General features: G+C 41.3%; 1 protein-coding gene across 1 annotated transcript in view; it reads left to right on the top strand.

Annotated features, from left to right (window-relative positions):
- Window positions 1–22,644, top strand: part of LOC128111711 (monoacylglycerol lipase ABHD6-like) — a 29,003-nt gene that overhangs the window by 4,191 nt on the left and 2,168 nt on the right. Inside the window, 4 exon segments of the mRNA XM_052739930.1 lie at window positions 1,890–1,923; window positions 1,925–2,027; window positions 5,824–5,878; window positions 6,062–6,162. Of these exon segments, the coding sequence (XP_052595890.1) occupies window positions 1,890–1,923; window positions 1,925–2,027; window positions 5,824–5,878; window positions 6,062–6,162 (293 nt within the window).

The following is a 22,644-nucleotide window of genomic DNA, read 5'->3' as shown; positions in this document are numbered from 1 at the left end:
AATGAGTTTTATTATTTGATCATCTGTCAGGGTGTGACTTTTTATCAAAACTTTCATTTGAATGCAAAAACAATGACTTTTTTTTCCTTTCTATGGTGCTGAATTTCAAACCAGGGCCTCATATAGGCTAAGCAAGGGCTCTGCTACTGAGCTGCACGCCCACATCTTAAGTTAGTTTGTTTATAACATAGATGTTATCTTAGCACAACTTCTAAAGGCTATTACAGAAAGTTATGAGGCCATTTTTGAAAGCTTTTAGGACTACCTCATGAAATTGCCTGTGCTCTAAAAGGACATATTCTGTGATTAAAATTAAAGAGAAGTCACTGTGAAACAGTATTGGATATGGACAATTCTGGACAGGTTCTATGTATCCCCCCATCCCACAGGTTAGGTTCTTGCTATGGCTGGCTTTAATTCCCTGTGTATGTAGCCTAGGCTGGCTTTGAACTTGCAATCCTCTTGCTTCAGATTCTTGTGTGGCTAGGATTATAGGAGCATACTATCTCAGCAGGCTTTTCAGGACATAGATACATAATGTGTGGTTTTCTTTATGGGTAAGAGACAAAGTTGAAGCTGAGTATCTTCTTGGTCACTGTCCACTTTATTTGTTGATGTGGGGTTTCTAGCTGAACCCGGAACTTGCCAGTTATGGCTGGTCTAGCTAGCAAGCTGGCCACATAGTCTCCTGTTTATCTCCAAGAGTTGAGATTACAGGTGACTGTTACAGCTTCTGCATGGGTTCTGGGGTTCTGAACTTCCATCCTCATACTTATGCAGCAAGAGCTTTACCAGTGAGCCATTTCCCTGGTCCTAACATGTTGTTTTCTATAGGATGGCCAGTATTAAAGATGCAACTGCCTGTTTGTTTTTAAGACAAGGTCTCATGTAGTCAAGACTGGCCTTAAATTCATAATCTTTCCACATCTACCTCCCAAATTCTGGGATCACAGGCCATGCCTAGCATAGTGTTAGCTATCAGAGCCTCTTGTGTCATGAGACAGTGGGCAGTCTCAAAAGGAGTCTCACCCCTCACCTAATTTTCTTCTGGAGGAAGAGAGCCTTTGTGCTGCACTTACACTCTCTTGTGTCTTATGCATTGGCCACAGAGGGGAGGGCATCCAGATCAAGGGAGGGAGCTGCAGTCATGGCAGCTCCATGCTTTCTTTCCATCTCTCACTTCCTTCAATCTCCTCGAAATAACACAGGCATGAAAACAGCTCGAGTGAGGCACCATCTGGTACTCTCCATACTCTGCCATTCTCACCCCCTTGCAGCTTGTGGAAATGCAGGTTCTGGTTCAAGAGGCTTGGGGACAGCCTCCGTTTCTGCGTATCTTGCTAGTCTGTGGCCATGGTATGTGCAATCAGCCCTAAAACATAATGCTGTTGTTTTAATCTGGACTAGCTTAGAATTTATTATGTAAGCCCATGATGGCCTTGAACTTGTGATTCTCTTGTCTCCACCTCTTGAGGCATGTATGTACCACCATGCTTAACTCCAACCCTAAAATATCTTAGATGATATATTTTTTTCTATAATTCTCAGAATACGATGTTTACTTTGAGCAAGGGTGCCAGTACCAATTAAAAAGTGATCTCTTAGCCAGGTGGTGGTGGTGCACAACTTTAATCCCAGCACTCAGGAGGCAGAGGCAGGCAGATCTTTGAGTTTGAGGCCAGCCTGGTCTACAGAGTGAGTTCCAAAGATGGCTAGATCTACACAGAGAAACCCTGTCTCAAAGAGAAAAAAAAGAGAGGATTGTCTCCTGGTGAAAGAAACCTGACATGTTAACCTGAGTCCCTGGGTTTTCATTGAACATTTCCTGCACATAGGGGCACAATACACCTGATAGGTGTATCATTGGGCTCTTTTGTTTTGCATCCCAGGCCTGCAGTATTCAACTGACAATCAGTTTGTACAACTCAGCTGCCATTCAGAAAATTCCCTTGATCCCATCCACCCCGGAAGAGATGAGTGAGATGCTCCAGCTCTGCTCCTATGTCCGATTCAAAGTGCCCCAGCAGGTACAGTGTATCAGTGCCACACCCTTGCCCTCCATGCAGCCTCCCCCAGCATGGCCTCTTGCATCTACTCTCTGACTCCATTCTGTCTGCTCCATTATTCAACATGTAGCTTACCTGTGATTATGTTAGACACTGTGCTGAACACTAAGACTCTTAGACTTGTACATTTAAAAAATTATTTTGGATGAACCTGGAGGGCTTTTTATCTATGAGGGTTATATTTATTGATATTGAAACTCAAAAAAATTAAAAAAACAAAGATAAACATTTGCCATAAGAGATGATATTATCATATATAGTATGCTTTTAAGAGAATGTAGGTGAAAGGCAATGATGTTGAGTGTCATTGAGTATGATCACAGTGTGACCTCATGGTTTCCTAAGAGCTGCTCTGGAGAAGATCTTGTATGTCCTTGTAGTTTATGGGAGTGAGTCTGTTTTTTCTAAGCATAATGGGAGAGCCACTGAAAGACTGTAGAGGACACAAATAGAAACAGAGGCCTCTTGGGATATACTGTGGCTTAGAGGTGATGCTGGTACCAACTGGGGTAGTAGCACTAGCTAAGATGTGTTGTGAGGAAGAATGGACAGGACTTAGGGCAGGTTGGAAGTAGAGGTGAGGAAAAGTGAGTGGTCATAGATGACTTCCAGTTCTTGAGACTGAATGGGTAAAGGTAGCATTTTCTGCACAGGGAAAGGAGAGGAGGAATTTCAGGTTTGAGACATATGTTGAGAGTTCCATTTTTGGATATATTAAGTTCAGATTGCTTTTGAGGCTTCCAAGGGATGGGCAGTTGGACATTTAAGTGGTGCAAAGGGATTTCTGGCCTAAACATAAAGCAGGAGCCATAGACAGAGGAAGATATTGAGGGTCAGGTCTGAATGAAGTCGTTTGAGGAAAAGGTGTAGAGAAAAAAGTCCACAGCTGCGGCCTTATGAACCCAGATTATCTTCCTATGTTGTAAGCAATGAACCCTGCCTCAGAGTGAGGTGAGGTCCTCCTAAGCTGTGAGAATGGATGCTACACAGACTTTGTGACCATGACTTAGTTAATAAGTGCAGTACGTTTCTGGAGAAGAATCCAAAATCTGTGTCTGTGGTGTAATCTGTCCTTGATATCTTTTTAGTCATAAAGTGGCACTGTCCTCTTCCAGCTATAATACCTTTAGAATATTGTGACCAAAGAAGACTCCTTGCTTTTAGTTGTCAGGGATAAGAAAACACTGGGAGAAAATATATGTTGATTTCAGAAGCCTTTCTTTCCCAGTAGGGTAGGGCCACCTACCATTGAGTCCATTAGGCCATCTTGTGGTTTCGTTTGTTCATGTGTGTCTTCTGCTCTGTTCTCTGTCAGGGCCTGCCTATCTCCAAACTTTAGCAGTGCACTTTCATGAAGAAGGTCCTACTTATATAGATTGCATGGATGGTGGATGTTATAGGATGTCTTAGTGTCAGAGATAGAGAATGGATAGTTATATAGGTACAAGATAGATAAATGAGTTAATGCATGTTATGCTTATATGGTTTAAGGCTGCAGGATGGAACCATGGGTGGATGGTTGGTTGGTTGGAGGGATGGGATGATGACTGGATAGTATAGGGGTGGAGAAAGGATAGATTAGCAAATACAGACATAAATAAATGATTCAGGGAAATAAGATAAATGGATGAACTGATCCATCAATTAAGCCAGTGGTTCTCAACCTGTGGGTCGCAACCCTTTTGGGGGTTGAACAACCCTTTCACAGGGGTCACCTCAAACCATAGGAAATAATCAGATATTTACATTACAATTCATAACAGTAGCAAAATTATAGTTATGAAGTAGCAATGAAAATAATTTTATGGTTGGGGGTCACAGCATTAGGAAGGTTGAGAACCACTGAATTAAGCAGAGTTGGAAAAGGATAGATGGATGCATGGATACTGGATGGATAGTAGAAAGAAGAAAATATCTGTCATGGAGCACAGTGTTTATTAAGTAAACAGTCATTTCCCTCACCTCTGTGCTGCTAATTTCAGAACCTCTAGGATTCTAAAGAGCTGGTTTTGCCGGGTGGTGGTGGCGCATGCCTTTAAATCCAACACTCGGGAGGCAGAGGCAGGCGGATCTCTGTGAGTTCGAGGCCAGCCTGGGCTACCAAGCGAGTTCCAGGAAAGGCGCAAAGCTACACAGAGAAACCCTGTCTCGAAAAACAAAAAACAAAAAACAAACAAACAAAAAAAAGAGCTGGTTTAGTCAAAAGCAGTCATGGTTCAATATATTAGTGAGCTTTCTATCACTGTGGGAGAATACCTGACAGTGCCATGGGTTCAGAGGTTTCAGGCCATGGTTACTTGGCCCCTTCATTTTGAGCGTATAGTGAGGCAGAACATCATGGCAGGAAGCATGCAGTAGAGCAGAACTGCTCATCTCATGGTGGACAGGAACCAGACAAGGATGGAGCCAGAGTCCCAATATATCATTCAATGACCTCTCCAAGTGGGTCCCACCTCCTAAAGCCCACCCCACAGGCTGAAGACCAAGCATTCAGTACATGACCTTTTGAGGAACATAACACTAGTCTTCCCAACTTTGGTCTGCATAAGACTCCTGAGAAGGTATGTTGAAGGCGTCTAGACCTGTTCTCTGGTGAATGAGAGGAGTGACAGCTATCTTTGTGAACCCTCTGCTTTGACTTAGAGTCCTGAGGCAAGGAACTGCTTTACAATTGCCATAGCCACCTATCTGGGTTAGTAGCCCAGGGCCTACCTATATTTGCTGCAGCCCTCAGCAAAGAAAACAAAGGCAATGTCAGACAATAATCTGGGCTCTCTGAAACTATGGGGTTCTCACCAGAGTTTTCTTAATAGTTTATTTCTTCTCCTCTTCCTCCTCTTTTTCCTCTTCCTCTTTCTTCTTTTTTTTTTTTTTTGGTTTTTCAAGACAGGGTTTCTCTGTGTAGCTTTGTGCCTTTCCTGGAACTCACTTGGTAGCCCAGGCTGGCCTCGAACTCACAGAGATCCGCCTGGCTCTGCCTCCCGAGTGCTGGGATTAAAGGCGTGCGCCACCACGCCCGGCTTCCTCTTCCTCTTTCAAGAGGGTCTTTTTATGTATTACAGACTATCCTGGAACTCACCAAATAACTGAAGATGAATTTAAACCCTCAATTCTTCTGCCTCTATCTCTAGAGTATTAGGATTATAGGCATGCTGTACCACACCAGGTTTATGTGGTGCTGGAGATGGTTGAGGCTTGGTGCATGATGCTAGGCCAGTGTTTATAGGATCATCAATCCTGATGGTTCAATCTTGTTCTGCATTTAGATATCATTGAATAATGGCCTGATATTTTGTTTATCCAAATTTTTGTCTTGAATTAAACCAAGAGTTTCTCAAGATGCCATGCTAATGTCTTTATAATGTCTTTAACATAATATGCAGACCTCTGGCTTCACAGCATTTCCCAAGTTCCCCCCTAATTTTTTATTATTTTTTAATGTGAAAAGTGTTTTGCCTGTATTTTGTGCACCACATGCATGAAGTGCCTACAGAGGTTAGAGGAGAGCATCAGAGCCCTTGGAACTAGAGTTACAGATGGTTATGAGCTTCCTTGTATATGCTGAGAATCAAACCAGGTCTTATGTAAGAGCACTGAGCTATCTCTCCAGCTCAGTTTGTTTTTTAAAGCCTCCCAATTATATTCTACATTCTGGGGATTCACAAGCCCAACCCTGGGCAGTGCTGCCCCCGAGCTATAAGACACTGGAGGATGTGGGACTTCTCTTGTTTTCTAACCTTGGATTATTCATCCTCAGATCCTTCAAGGCCTTGTTGATGTTCGCATCCCTCATAACAGTTTCTACCAGAAACGTAAGTAGCCCTGCTCTAGCTTGCGGCTTTGCGGCCAGCTGCCTTGTAGTTTGTAAACCTCTGTACATGTCCTGTTTTCTGGTCCCCTGAAGAGAAGTAATGGCCTGGACTTGAAGCTCTGACTTTTGTGGTACCTATGTGCAGACCCTGCATATACTCACTGTGTTTTTCTTTTCTGACAAGTGTTTTTGGAAATTGTCAGTGAGAAATCCAGATACTCTCTGCATCAGAACATGGACAAGATCAAGGTCCCAACACAGATCATTTGGGGAAAACAGGACCAGGTATGTCATAGGGCCCTGTGGAAAAAAAGCAAGTGGTGATCTTTAAAGTGGGCCTCCGTGGTGGGTTTATTGTGTCAGGTGCCAATGTCTGCTGCCACAATTCTTTAAGCTGGGAACAATGACATTTGACTTTTAACATGAAAGGAAATTTATTTGTTTGTTTATTGAGATAGGTAGCCCAAGCTGACCTTGTACATAGGATCTTCCTGGCTTCAAATCTGGGATCAACAGGGCTGATTCCTCTAGGAACTCTGAGGGAGACTCTCCCCATTTTCCTCCAGCTTCTGTTGCTTGCAACCATCTTTGGTATCCCCTGTCTTATAGATGTATTCCCTGGGTTCTACTTTCATCTTCACATGACAGTCTGTGGTGTGTGTGTGTGTGTGTGTGTGTGTGTGTGTGTGTGTGTGTGTATCTGTATTCACAATCCACTTTTTAAAGGATACCAGTAATATGGCTTAGGGCTTCCCTGCTCTCTTATGACATCATCTTAACCAGTTACACCTGCAATGCACTATTCCAAAACAGGCCAATGCTGAGTACTGGAATTAGGACTTCAGCATAAGAATATGGGGACTCCATTCAGCTCATAACCAGCTCTCCAAAGACACACCAAGTTTATTCCCAGAAGTACCTTTGTAACTGCCTCTGAGAAATCATGCCTACCAAAGATTTTTCATAATGTTTAAAGCAAGAGGAGGCAGTGAGAAATGTATAATGCAAACGAATGACAGTGTATTATAAAGGGTACACAAGAATCTTTCATTAAGGAATATTGTAAGAAAAAGATATTAAAAACAGTTTTTTTTCTGATTGTTTTCTGGTGCCATAACAAAATGTCTGAGACTGAGTAATTTAAAAGGACTAGATGTGTAAAGGTTAATGTTTGGTTGGCTGGGAAGTCCATGTGTAGAGTGCCAGCATCTGCCAGCATGTAGTGAGGGGCTTTCTGTTCCATATTTGGTTGAGGACAGCATGATAGTGACATTAATCCATTCCTGAGGGCAGAGATCTCAATGATCTATTAGTCCATTTAGGAGGGCAGAAGGATAAAGTTTCCAATGCATGAACTTATAAGGGACACCTTCAAGCTTGGCAGACCTGAGTTCTGATGCAGCTGAGGAAGTAGAGGAATCTTTAAAGAAAGGGAAAGAGAACTCAGGAATAGTGTCTTCCCTTTCTTTGTCTTATTTGCCCTCTCAGCCCCTATCTATGGAGCCCCTGTTCACATAATGATACAGTCATCTCTTGATAGTTCTGGCTCCCCCTCCGGCTTAACCTCCTTGCAGACAGGAACTCTGTCTTTTCTACCTGGTTATCATTGGCAGTGTTGTACTTCTATTACCACATTTCAGAGTCAAACAGGAGACATGCCAACGGCTTCCATTTATCCCATCTTCCTGACCCCTGCCAGGCCTCAGTGGTAGAAATTGTGCACCGTGCTCCCAGACCCTTCTGGCAGCACAACCTATACCTCTTCTCTCTGGATTGACAAGGGTTACTACCCTCACTGCACAGCCTTGTGAGGCCACTTTGAAGAGAATATTAGGAGAGAGAGTTGCACAAGGCAGCCTGCCTTCCTCTGTACCATCACATGAAAGATTTTCTCCATCCACCAAATCTATGTTTTAGACTGAAAACTCCTCTGCACCTGAAAATTTTCCCAAACAACTACACCAAGTCTTCATGTTTTCAATTGTAATTCAGCAGAAACTGTTGTCAATAATTTCCCATCAAAACATTATTCTAGAAATTAAAATGAAAATTTTATTTAAAACAAGAATGAATTACAACATTTCTAAAATTAGGCTGATTTTGAATAGGAAACATTAGGGGAATCTACTATTGGTATTTTCCTAAACCACCATAATCTAGCTGTGTTCAAAACGCTCATCCTTCTACTCACGAGTAAGTGCAGCCCTCCCCCCTTTCCAAAGAAGCTTCTTTTTACAACAGTAGAGACTATCACTGCACTACAGTGGTAAACATAAAGGGATGCTCAAACCCAGCTGCTACACCTACAATGCAACCCTTGTACTTAAGGCTCAGGAAAAACCATGAAGAGGAGATGGAAGTGTAAGCCAGAGAGCCAGTGTTGCTAGACAGTGTCTTCTAGACACGACAGGCTGTTCCCAGGGAATTTCAATGCTATGGTTGCTTAAATAAGACCTGCATAATGACAACATTAATGAATATGTCAACGCAAGAGGGGAAATTTCACAAGGCCTTATTCCTAGATGAAGAGCTATAGGAAATCTAAGGTTGCTGAGAGAAGGAGAATCAATTTTCTCTGGAGAGGAGCTGCTGCCTGATATCTATCAAATTCCAAGTCATCAGCCCTAAATGCATTGTATATACAAGCAACGCTAAATGGATTCAGTAAATTTTGTGTGTGAGTCTGAGTGTCTATGCATACACATATAGGTAACTAATAATTAAAGAAGAGGTCTTGAATTTGAGAAGGAATAGAAGGGACATGGGAAGAGTTGCACCATGGACAGGGAGGGAAATGTTGTAAATATAGTACTCAAGTATGCAATTCTCAAACTAATAAATTTAAATTAAAAAAGGATTTCTAAAGTTCATCTTCAAGTTAAGCTTACATTATGTACTATGACTGTAATTACTGCTTCTCTGTATCATCCTCCCTGAGTGATAACAGACTAGGTTAAAAATTTATTCTAGGAATGTAAGCGAAAGTTGGTTTGGGATAGGCAGACTAAGTAGAACAGATCACCTACAGAATGTAGGAGGCCTCAGCTCGTCCTAGGGAAGTGGAGTAGGGGAGAATTTGCTCTTTGCCTGTTTTTGGATGGGGCATCATTCTTCTTCCTTGGGACTTGGAGTCAAGATTTGAACTAAAGCTTCAAATGACAGCTTTCCTAGTTCCTAGGTCTTTCAGTCATAGTATATCACCAGCCCTCCAGATTCTCCAGCTTGCTTTGTATGACTTATAGGACTTCTCTGTGTCCATCACTATATTCTGTAAGTTTATAAGCCAAAGTCAGAAGCCATATAATAAATATAAAACGTACACACAGTTCTGTTTCTCTGGACAACCTAGAGTCATATAATTATTATTTTTATGGTAATTTTGTTGGCTATAAATGAATCAAAACTATATTTACTTATACTAGTTCTTTCCTCAGTAACATCAAATTTTGTTTTATTTGCTAAGCAATAAGGATCATTTTCAAACTTATTTATGCAAATAAATTTTACTTACTAAAAACTGTTTTGTTGTTTATACCCAAACCAACAACCAAACAACAACAAAAACAGCAACAAAGCTGTTGTTTTAACAGATGTGGCTTATTCCAATTGTAACAAATGAGAAAAAAGCTGTTACGAAGAAAAATTTGAATAAGTTTCTCAGGCCAGGCTATATAAATATATTTACTCACTGCCTACTGTATCCTAGGCCAAAGAAACAAATGACAGCAAAAGTTGGTCTGAAACTGTCAACTACTGATCTATAAAGACGACAAGGAGCTAGTCCCAGAGTGGTGGCGTACGCCTTTAAGGACCTGGAGGGCGGTACATACAGGCAGAGACGAGGCAGTCACATGATTGGGTTTACAACCAATGAGAAGCCAGAACAAGGAGACTATAGAGACAGACACACAGGAAGTAGGGCTCTCTTTTCGGAGAGCCCTCTGGGCTGAGGAGGATCCCTGAATCAGGAAGGGTGAGGCTCTTGGCTCTGACTTCTTGGCTTTCTTCTCTGAATCGGCTCTGTGTTTCTTGTTTGATAAAACCGTTGGCTACATCTACACTGAATTACATCTACATTACACTGTTGAGAGGTATATGCTGGGCTGTTATAAGTTTTTATGCTCCAAGTCATTCCCATGACCATCATAGTGTTTTTTAATGCCTTGATTGCCTAGGAGGCTTTTTCCCCAGTCTGTGATAGGGAAAAGGTAAATGAGGAGTATGTATCTACTATTACGTGTTGTATTTTAAGTTACCAAAGGGTGGGTTGTGAGTAATATCCATTTGCCACAGTGCATTGGGCATTAGGCCCCTGGGGTTGACTGTTGCTCCATTTAGTGGTCCAAAGGGTGCTAGGGAGCACAGGTGGTACAGATTTGTGCTAGGTGCTTACAACTGGACAGGGGCAAGACAGGCAGAAGTTTATGGAGGTTATGAGGTGACAGGTGGAACTGTTGGTGTAAGAGCCTGGACTGCTCTAGCACTGGTAGTCACACTGTCATGATCATTTTATGTTCATGGTGGTTGCCAGCAGCCAGCATTTCTGGCAATCCCAAGTGTGATTGAATATGAGATATATACCATGGATGCCTTCTGTTCTCTAGCATGTCTTGTATTGTTTTCATGGTTATGGAGATGGGATCTCTAAGGCTCCTTAGCAAAGGATAACAGCTTACATGCCTGGATCGTGTATTGGCTGTCTGAAAAAATGTTGATGGGCATTGAGTGGCTCAACTCTAATACTTTAAGGATGGCCAAAAATTCTCCCAACTGAACGGAGTCTGGGTTGAGGTGGGCGTGAGTACATTTTTTTTTATCATCAGGCATGGTTATTATTAAACCAAAATTGGTCTTATTGGCATCTGTAAAAGCTATAGCCACTTGAGGGAGAGGGACATTTGAAGGATTAGCACATGGGCTTACAGTTAACTCAAGAAGTGACAGTATTGACACATGTTCATCTTGGGGGAAGTGGTTATCCAAGATCCCTGGAAAACCTGTCATCATTTTCTGGAAGGGAAGGGAGTCTGCCCATAAGGGCTGGGTATTTTGGAGGGAGAAGGGGAGGACAATCTTGTCTGGTTTGCAGCCCATGATTCTCCTGGCAGTTGCTCCTGCTTTATTGCCTATCTCAAAGGCAATATCAAATTTCGAGTTGATATGGAATTACTCAGAATGTGATAGATGTATCCAGACTAGTAGGCCTGATCACCACAGTGCTCCCAACACTCCACCCTTTGTCCAAAGGACTAGGGCTATCAGGGGAATATTTGGATTATATCCCCTTAGGGAAGCGTTATAGGCAAGATCACTAGCCCTCTCTAACAGATCCTTGGTCCCCTCTGTCAACTGTATCTTTGCAGAGGGGGAGGATGCCCCTCAAGAAGGGAAAACAGTTGTCTCATGTCCTCATTGGGAATTGGGAGAAATTGCTTGAGCCAATCAATGGTACCGCAGAGTTCCTGGAGGTCTGTAAGAGAGTAAGACTTTCATATTATAATAGAGTCATTGAGTGGTTGGTTAACTTGGCTGGTTTGGTGGCCCAAAAAAGCAAATGGAGGTAGCCATTGTATCTTTTCTGGGGCAACCTTGAGGTGAAGTGCTCCTTGGTCTTCAAGGAGTGGGGGCAATAACTCCTGAGGTCTCTGTCTGCTTAAGTGGGCCAAAAGAATACCATCTATATAGCAAATCATTAATATCTCATCAGGGACTCAAGCCAAGGCCTGTTGAACATACAACTGACAGATTTAGTTTTGGGCCTAGCTTTGGGACAGTCTCTACGAAGGTGTCCTGATTGACCACATCCCAAGCAAGAATGGTCAGGTGGTTGGAGGGGGAGGACTGTCCATGATCATTATCTTTGGAAGCTAATAGTGCATTGAGGGAAGCTGTAAGGGCAGCTATTGGTTCTACCTAGGGGTCGAGATCTCGAGTAGCAATGACCCATTTATGGATGTCCTCATTACAAACTGCTGCACTTGCATTGGAAGTAGGGGCATTAAGCCATTCCCATGTTAATTACTTAATGATCATTTCCCTGGTTGGGCCAGAATCAACCTGTTTCTCCACTGCCTCATTTACTGGGCTAAGAAGTCAGTAAACATTTCCCCTGGCTGCTGTATCAGATTACAAAAGTACCCGATTGGCTCCTGAGGAGTATAGGACTTCAAGGGTTTAAATGCAAGGAGAGACTTGGTGAAAATAGGCATGCAGGGTAATCTGGGCATGGGTTGTGGGACTAACATATTGGTCCCTGCCAGTCAGCATGTATAGGGATATAACAATATTACATTGAATATTTAGGCTTACCTGTGTTTCAGCTTCTTCTTCATAAGCAGCACACCAATTAAGAAAAACTTTGGGATCCAATACAGCTTTCATTAAATGCAACCAGTCATAGTAGGTTTGTAAATGCATTGTCCATTGTCCTAGCACTTGTTCGAAATATGACCTGTCAGGACCTGATTCATTAGCAGCTTTGTGAATCAAAGACAGATCTGTAAGAGAGGTGGGTGCCCAGGTCTGGGTGGCAGCATTTAGTCCTACATTACCTGGAAGGGCAAAAGGATTGGTAGAGTGATACTTCATTGTTGGAGCTTGCATAAGGTGCTCAGGTACCTGAGCAAGGCAGGCTTTAGTTACTGAGGTTGGTTTTGCCTTAAGGGAATCACAGTGATGCTCTTCAGGGCATGAGGATGAAGGCAGTTTTGCTCAAGGATAGAGACTTTCCTCTTTGGGAGGTGAGGCAGGAAGGGATTGTTTAGGAGGTTTCTTTGATGGGTCAGTCTCATCCTCTGAATCTGGCTCTACATATGGAGGTGGAAATTCAAGCAAGAGGGTATCCATCTTCTGTGTTTTACAGTGGTCATTGAAAGCTTTAAGAACATCATCTTGGTACCTTCTTTTATACAAGCTATAATACCTAATAAAACAGGAATAAATCATGTGTGTGAAGATTTACCTTTCCAAACCTCTTTTTTTTTTGGCTAAGAATAAGATCTGCATCCAAAGAGCTGGATCCCAGATTATCAGGAGATATCCAGGGTGCTATGGCAGAGGCTTCAACTCAAAAGCTAGCCACGTTTGCCCACTTAACATGAATATCCCTGGTCTATAGAGATCTTTAAGTTCTAATATCTGAGCTTCTTTTGCAGTAGCAGGAAAGTTACCCATTGTTAGTCCAAGGGAGGGTAAAATTATACTCTCCTGGGGTACTTGAGAAAGCTGTCAGCAGGAGTTAAAAGTTGCAGCCCTCTCCTGATCAGAGCTTCAGCTCTGAATGGGGCTGGGTGCTTCTGAAGCATGGGCATGAAAGGCTGTAGAAACTTGGGGCCCAAAAGCCCCTTAGTGATTGTAGCTGCAGCCACAGCCTGATGCTTGGAGACCTGGTGGGAGGGGCCTGCCTTTTCTCCTGCCTGTGTACCAGGCAGGCATAAGAGAGTGCTCCGATTTTAAGAGGATATGCCATCTCTCTGCCTTTGCAACCAGCGAGGGGCGGGGGGCAGGGGGAAGTGCTCAGGGTTCAGTCAGACCCTCCTTCTCTCTGCCCTAGGACCAGCAGATGGGAGAAAGCCCTTGGGGTTCAGGCAGACATGCCCTCTCCTTAGCAGGGGGAAACAGCTCATGGGTTTATCTGAGGGTGGCTGGGGAAAAAGAGCAGGCTTATCTCAAAAATTGGTGGGGGTAGGACAGTGCTCCTGAACAGCTGCCTGATGAGTGGGGTAGGACAGGGTAAGTCTGCTGCCTTGTATGCCTGGTCCCTCTGCCCCCTCAATTATGGCCCGAGTCTCCTTTCTCTGGGGCATGGAGATCATGTCTCTGGCACCCTGTTCAAGGTGGCTGCAGCTCCCCACAGCTTGAGTCTTGGTCGTGCCACCATTCAAATACTCAGACAGCTGCGGTGGCACTCAGTGGCTCTGAGGGGGTCATTGAGGTCCATAATAAGCACTGCCAGGAACAATGTAACACCAACTTATGTATCACCTTCATTCTGTCCATGACTGATATTCCTGTGCCTCTGCTGACAAGGAAATGGATGAGAATAGGTGTAAAGAAAAGGTAAAGAAAGAGAGAGGAAATGCTTGCAGCAGCACCTAAGCCTACACCAGAAACCCCTCTCTCTTTTCCTCCATGCCTGGAGTGGCTACCCCCCACTGCAGTATCCATGGAGTGATTTGCCTGGATGTCTGCCTGCCAAGCCAGCTGCTCCACATACCTCCCAGCCTATTTCACCTATGGTGCCCACATGCCCAACCATGGCATTTCCAGTTAATGTGGGCCCCAATGTGGCTAACCAGCCATGGTTACCTACTCTTCTTTCAGATTTGTCTTTGGTCTGTAAGGCTGCTAATGAATCACGTCCTGAATTGCCATATTCTGAGCAAGTCCTATAGCAATGTACAATGCATTCAGAGACTTATTATGACTGATAATCATTTGATGAAGGATATGTTGGAGCCTGTGGTCTTTCTTAATTGGCAAACTGCCTATGATGATCATGTTGAGGCTCAGGCTCATTTTAATATACAGTTTAACATCACTGTTTCTCTTGAGATGCTCATGGGCTGAGAACCATATGTTAACCCTGTCACATAAGCCCAAATTGATCAACACACCTATTTACTTGCCTCATGAGACACCATTGTGCTTGGTGGGTTGGAAAGATCCCATCACCCTTCAGTGGCAAACCCCTGCTCCCCTATCAACCTGAAGGCAAAGATATGCTTAGATTTTTTCCCCAGGATATCACCATGCAGATATGAATACCCTCCAGATATGTGTGTCCAGCAACAGACCAAGAGACTTTGGTCAAAGAAGAAGCTTCAGAGGGGTAATGTATGATTTGCCCCACTACTATGGCATTAGTAAAAGTTATGTCATTATTGGCATGTGAACCTAGATATAAAGCAATTGCCTCACCCCCTACATGGTTGCTAATGCATCACCAGAAAGACTTCAATTGGTACAATAAATATGACTAGGGTCCCATCCATGTCATTTAGACTGAATTTTTTTACTAATCCTTTTCTTGTTCAAATATCTTCTGCAACAGGTTCAAGAACAGAAGGTGGCCACAAAGGTGACACTACAGATTTTATTGGCTTTCAGACACCTAACACAAAGTCCTACTAGAGAGCTAATGCATGCATGGCTCACTGAGATACAGAAGGCTACTGCCTAAACCCCACCACCTGGACAGCTTTCCAGGATTGATGCTCTTTGAGGTCTGGTAGTCAATGACAGGTATGAGCTTATTTGGCAAGCCAACCTAAGATAGGCACAGTCCATTATGCTGAGCTCTCCTAAAGTGGGATAAATAAGGTAAGGGCACTGCACCCTAGCTCCCACTGAGCATGTCCTATAAAATAATAAAAGGGGTGGATATGTGGGATCACTCATCCCTAACAGGCTTAAGGGCCATCCCAAAGTTACAGCACAAACCAGTAAAAAAGATACTTTCTGAGAGCCAAACCTGGGTCTACTGAAGGGCCTTAGCAACAGCAGCTGAGACATGATCTGGAGTTTACCTGGACCAATGAGAGGCAGCCAGGTCACTCCAGCAGATGTATATTCATCAGACCTTCCCCCAGGGTGGGGTGGAGGGTATATAAGTCTTGTCTCTCCCTAAATAAACTGAGTTTGTTGTTTTGACATTCTCCCAGAATCTGTGTCATTGACTCTGTGCCTACTTGGCCCCCTCCCCCAAAGGGAACAACAACACAGTACCCTGCTGCACAAGTGGGTCAAAGACCTCAACATAGAACCAGTTACATTGAACCCGGTAAAAGAGAGAGTGGAAAGCAGCCTTGAATGCATTGACACAGAGAACAATTTCCTGAACAGTACATCAATAACACCAGTACTAAGATCTACAATCAACAATTTGGACCTCATGAAACTGAAAAAATTCTTTAAGGCATGTTTTTCACCAGCACCTCTCCATATTCTTGGATGATGGGGAACATCTAAGCACAAAACACAACACAGTCTCATGGTAAATGGCAACATCTGAGTCCCCAAATAACAAGCAAGTCTTTGAAGTTATAAAAAGATCATCATATTTTCAAAAGTGCTATATAAGACAAAATAACAACAACAAAACAAAACAAAGAACCAACACAATAATGAAACAGAAAAACAAAGACCATTATTAGCAATGTAATGCTCAAAGGAACTTCTCTTTAAAGAGTATAATATTATCTCTACCAGTCCTCTGATAGAGTATATTACATTTATAATAAAAAGTCCTCCATTAACTTACATCCTTCAGTTTTCCACTACTAAAGGTTGGTGTCAGCAATGATTGGTTTCTTTTCCATTCTTCATTCTCAGATCTTGTTATACCTTTTTTCATTATTCCAGGTGGACCAAAAGGCTACCATACAAAGAAAATAGATTATTCCCTCTATTAGATTGGTTATCTTAACAGTTATAAAATCTGTATAAATAGAAAACATTTGTTAATAGCTACTAACCCTCTTATAGGTGGCAGGTTTTATGCTAGCCTCTAACAGTTCCTCAAACTAGGGCTGGAGCAATGGCTCAGTGGTTAATACCACTTGCAAAGGACTCTGGTTCAATTCTCAGTATCTACATTAGGTGGTTCACAACTGCCAGTAACTCCAGTTCTGGGTGTCTGATGCCCTCTTCTGCTCTCTGTGAGTACCTTCACACATGCAGTACACATACATACATTCAGGCACACATTCATAAAAAATATATGTAAAATACCCCCAAAATTAAATAAGGATACATATAGCCACCTGTGTGGGATAAAGCTGTTATATTACATTCTTCATTTCAATATGATTTCTTCTATAGAAAAAAAACTGTCTTTCTATGTGAAAACATAGGTGGGAGAACAAAAGTATTCTCCAAGTCAGTACAGAAAATGTTGGTTACTTAGATAGGTTTCTATTGATATGATGAGGACTATGAATAGAAGAAACTTGTGATGGAGAGGGTTTAATAATCTTACAACTCTCAGGCCACAGTCTGTCACTGAGAGCACTCAAGGCAGGAACTGAAGGCAGGAACCTGAAGGCAGGAACTGAAGCAGAAGCTTTGGAGGAATGCCACTTACTAGCTTTCTCACCATGGTTTGCTCCCCCTGTTTTCATATACAACCAGGACTAACTGCCCAGGGGTGGCACCAACTACAGTGAGTTGCGCACAGTCACTAATGAAGAAAATGCCCCACAGCCTTTCTACAAGTAAGCAGATGGAGGCATTTCTCTACTGAGGTTTCTCTTCCTAACTATGTCCAGGTTTGCTTCAAGTAGCCAAAATGCAATGAAAACGATAGGGTACATATAAGAGGGCTATATTAGCAAACTTTTCCTTAGACCAGTTTTGCACTTACAAGTATCTTCAGGTTGAGCTATTTTGAAAGGAAGTGACATGACATAGTAACCATTAAATTATCACAAATATGAAGGACTAAATATTATTAGCCTAAGCATTAATTGAATATAATGGCAATATTTCTCCTTGATTTTTTTATACTGAAATATAAGCAAAAGAACACTATACTTCTCTTTTCCTGATAGAATGTTTCTTCTGCCATATGCCCCTGTATTTGATTCTGACTTGGAATATTTCAATAGTTCTTAATTATACATATACTTGTTAATAGTGAGCGGGAAACTTCATACATGTGATAAAAACTTGCCCTTCAACTGAAGAATGGATAAACAAAATGTGGTACATATACACAATGGAATACTACTCAGCAGAGAAAAACAATGGCATCATGAGGTTTACAGACAAATGGATGGATCTAGAAAAAATCATCCTGAGTGAGGTAACCCAGACTCAGAAAGACAAACATGGTATGTACTCACTCATAGCAAGATACTAGACATCAAACAAGGATGACTTGTCTGCTACTCACATCACCAGGGAGGCTACCTGGAAAACAGGACCCCAAGAAAGACACAGGGATCACCCAATGACAGAGAAATGGAATGAGATCTACATGAACAGCCTGGACATGAGTGGCGGTAATGAAAGGCGAGGGTTGAGGGAAAGAGAGCTTGGGGGAGCGGGAGATCCCAGCTGGATCAACAACAGAGAGGGAGAACAAGGAATAGGAGACCATGGTAAATAAAGACCACATGAGAATAGGAAGAAGCAAAGTGCTAGAGAGGCCCACAGAAATCCAAAAGATACCCACACAACAGACTGCTGGCAGTGGTTGAGAGACAGCCCGAACTGACCTACTCTGGTGATGGGATGGCCAAACACCCTAATTGTGCTAGAAACCTCATCCAAATACTGAGGGATCTGGATGCACAGATCCATGACTAGGCCCCGGGTGGATCTCTGGGAGTCCAATTAGCGAGAATGAGGAGGGTTTATATGAGCGAGAATTGTTGAGACCAAGGTTGGATAAATCACAGGGACAAATAGCCAAATGAATGGAAACACATGAACTATGAACCAATGGCTGAGGGGTCCCCACTGAATCAGGCCCTCTGAATGGATGAGACTGTTGATTGGCTTGATCTGTTTGGGAGGCATCCAGGCAGTGGGACCAGATCTTGTGCTCATTGCATGAGTTGGCTGTTTGAAACCTGGGGCCTATGCAGGATTGTTTGGCTCGGCCTGGGAGGAGGGGACTAGACCTACCTGGACTGAGTCTACCAGGTTGACCTCAGTCTGTGGGGAAGGCTTTGCCCTGGAGGAGATGGGAATGGGGGGGGGTTGGGGGGAAGGTGAGGGGGACGGGAGGGGGGAGAACAAGGGAATCCATGGCTGATATGTAGAACTGAATTGTATTGCAAAATAAATTAATAAAAAAAAAGAAATAAAAAAAAAACAAACGTAAATACTTGAAAAAAAAAAAACTACATCACACAAAACCTTCATCTAGCACCTCACTTTGTTAAGAAACACTGATTTTCCTATTAAGCAACAATTTTAAAAGACCAGTTCTCACCTCTTACTACATCCTAACCTGGTGTCTAGCTATTGAAATTAGAGAAAAAAAGATACACTCAAAGGCACACAGACTTCACTGGAAGTGGAAATATTTCCATATTCAAGTTATGTTATTAACTATGTGGAACAAATAAGATTATACAAAAAGAATTAAGGAAATTGAAAGTGACAGAATACCTACAACCACTCACACTCAAGGCTCAGGGAACTTTCTGGGAGATGTGGTGAAAAGACAGCTAGAGCCAAAGGAGTGCCACAAAGGGCTTAATTCTGGGAGTGACATGGGTATGATTCACATGGACTCACAGTTGCTATGGTTATCCCCACTAGACATCTAGAAGAGCAATCCAATGTAAAAATCCAGCACAGACGGGAAAGACGCTTGTGATGTTATCATCCCCATCTGTAGAGTTATTTTTTCTTAATGTCTGAGCCATCTCTCCACATGCAGTATTTTAAAACATATAAAAGCATGTCATAGGCCCTAGTGCAGAAACTACTGTTGTTGCTACTAAATGAAATGTGATGCTTATCTAATTGGCTTTTAGATTCTTATGTTTATACCCTCAGATTATTGCTGTCAATGTTTGTCTTAAAAGTTCATTTGCCAGGTGGTGGTCCACGCCTTTAATCCCAGCACTTGAGGGGTGGATCTCTGTGAGTTCGAGGCCAGCCTGGTCTACAAAGCAAGTTCCAGTAAAGACACAAAGCTACACAGAGAAAATGTTTCATTTTACCATGGGCAAAGATTTATACAGAAATTTTTAACTAAACAAAGTAAAAAAAAAAAGACTACAGAATGCTCACTCCTAAATATGACATCTAAATCACTCTCTCAAAGGCTCAGGGAAGATTTACAAAAAAGGGAAAGGAGCAGAAGAAATATAAGGTCTGGACTGGAGAAGAGGCTCACTAGTTAAGAACATATACTGCTCTTGACAGGGACCTGGGTTCAGTTTCCAGAACCCCTATCACTTTGGGCAGTTGCCTGTGACTCCAGAATCAGGGGATCCAACACCCTCTTCTGGTCTTCATGGACACTTTACCCATATACACAAACACATACACATTTTAAATAAATAAAGTTTCTTAAACATTTTAGAATCTATAGGAAAGGTAGAGACATATATAAAGTTCACTTCTGGGCATGAAAAGCTCATTGCACTCTTGAAATCCCAGAAATTGTGGTTAATGACCCAGGACCATTCACAGGATAAGACCTATCAATATTCCGCTATGGAGAAGGGTAGGATTCATGAGGTTCTGTCTCTCCCTGAGGATCTATGTGAGTCACCAAATTTATTTAAAGACATTAGAGTAGAAAAAAATAATATAGAAGAGGGATAAGAACAGTAAGAGTGGGAGAGAGACAAGATGAGGCAATAGGATGTGATTATAAGCAAAATACATATATATATATATATATATATATATATATATATATATATATATACATATATATGCATGTATTATATGTCCGTATGTTAGAATGCATTCTATATATTGCAATAATATCATAAGAAAATTTATAATACACACATATATGAAAAATAGAGACATTAAAAAATAAGAATTACTATCATTACTCATGTGTGCATACCCATATACTGATGCACAGGCACACACATAATTTTTACATTAAACATAAAAATTATGAAAATAAAAAATAAATGATTAAAAAATTCAACACACTGTTGCTGTATGTTTTAAGCTCAGCACACAGGATAGAGAGGCATTTAGATATCTGTGAGGTGAACATCAGCCTGGACTACGTATTGAGTTCTAGCACTGGCAGAGATAATTTTGAGACAGTGTTTGAAATAAAAAAAACATGCCCTCATTATAAAAGTTCTAGAGAGACTAGGAATGACAGAAGCATACATCAAATAAATTACATAATTCACATCAAAATAGCAAATGCTTTATATTACAAACTCACAGCCAACATTATCCTCAATGGAGAAAACTCAAGCAATAACATTGAAATAAATTAAAATCAAGAGTGAGACAGGGCTGTTCACTAACTCTCTTTCAATACAATCTTCAAATCACTAGCTACAATAAGCAATGGAAGAATGAAATTATAGAAAAAGAGAAAGTCATATTAACCTTATTTACAGAATACACACACACACACACACACACACACACACATATATATATATATATATATATATATATATATATATATATATATATTCTACCAGAAAACTTGTTGAATGATGAACAATTTCAGTAGAGTCAGGATACAATTCAGCTTACAAAAATCAGTAGTTTTTATGTACACCAGCAGGCTAAGAAGGAGATTGTTTCCTTTTAAAATACCTTCAAAGTATATAATAAACCTTGCAATGATCCTAATCATGGAGGGGAAAGAATTCTACAGTGAAAGCTTTAAATCACAGAATAAAGAGACTGACATACTACAAGATGGAAAGACATCCTTTGATTCAGGAATGGTAGAACTGACATTGTGAAAATAATGATCCTACCAAAAGCAATTTATAGATTCAAGGCAACACCAAGAAAATCACCATGACATTCTTCAAAGAACTAGAAAAAATTCCTAAAATCTATATGGAATCACACAAGATTCTGGATAGCCACAGCAATCCTTAATAATAAGAACAATGCAGAAATACTTATTCCAGATTTGAAAATATGTTCTAAAGCAGTATTAATAAACATAGTGTCCTACAGTTGCAAAAACAGATATATAGATCAATGGAAGAAAAAATATGACACAAACATGAGTACACATGACTACAGTCACGTGATATTTGACAAAGATCCAAAAATACACACTGAAGAATAGACAGCATCTTCAACAAATGTGCTGTGAAAACAGGATGTCCACATGTAGAAGAATGAAATAGACCCATATTGATCATCTTGCAGAAAACTAACTGCAAATAGACCAAAACTGTCAGTGAAAAATCTGAAATTCTAGATCTTCTAGAAGAAAACTGAAGCAGGACCCAAAAGAATATGGGTGTAGGAAAGGATCTCATGAACAGGACTCCATTTGCCTGGAAATTAAGGTCAACAATTGACAAATATTGCCTCACAAAATTAAAAAGCTTTGTACAGCAGAGAAGGCAGTCCATTGAGTGAAGGCAAACTCTACAAAGTGAGAATCTTTGCCAGCTATATATCTGATAATAGTTTAATATCAAAATCTATAAGGTACCCCAAAAAACAAAGACTTAAGAAAACAAATGACTCAATTTAAAAATGAGATATGAGAGACGGGCATAGTCTCACACCTTTAATACCAGTACTCCAGATGTAGAGGAAGGTGGATTCTAGCGATTAGAAGAACAGCCTGGTTGACATAATGAGTTCAAGGACAACCAGGGCTATGAAGAGACACTATATCTCAAGGAAGGTGGGTAATGAAGTTGAAAAAAATTCTCAAAAGAAGAAATAAAAAGTCTAAAAATATCTACCCAATATTCGTTACCTATAGAAATTAGGTAAATAAAACTTAGAACAACTTTGAGATTTCATATTACCAATCTCAGAATGGCTAAAATCAAGACAACCAATAGCAACAAATACTAGTGAGGATGTAGGAAAATAGAATCATAATCTACTGTGTGATTGCAAACTAGTGCAATCTGAGAATCATTGTGATTAGTTCTTCAATAAACCAAACATACATCTAATATATAACCCAGATTTACCACTTCTTGACAGTTCTTCAAAAAGACAACATCCTACTCCACAGATGCTTGCAGAGATATGTTCACTGATGCTCTGTTCACAATTACTAGGAATGAAAACAACTTATATATCCTTCAATTAATAGATAGTGAATAGATA

Source organism: Peromyscus californicus, unplaced genomic scaffold, assembly GCF_007827085.1.
Source record: "Peromyscus californicus insignis strain IS unplaced genomic scaffold, ASM782708v3 Scaffold_16__1_contigs__length_79575227, whole genome shotgun sequence".
Lineage (NCBI taxonomy): Eukaryota > Metazoa > Chordata > Mammalia > Rodentia > Cricetidae > Peromyscus > Peromyscus californicus.
Note: the sequence above shows the minus strand (reverse complement) of the source record. Positions and strands in the feature narration are given on the sequence as shown.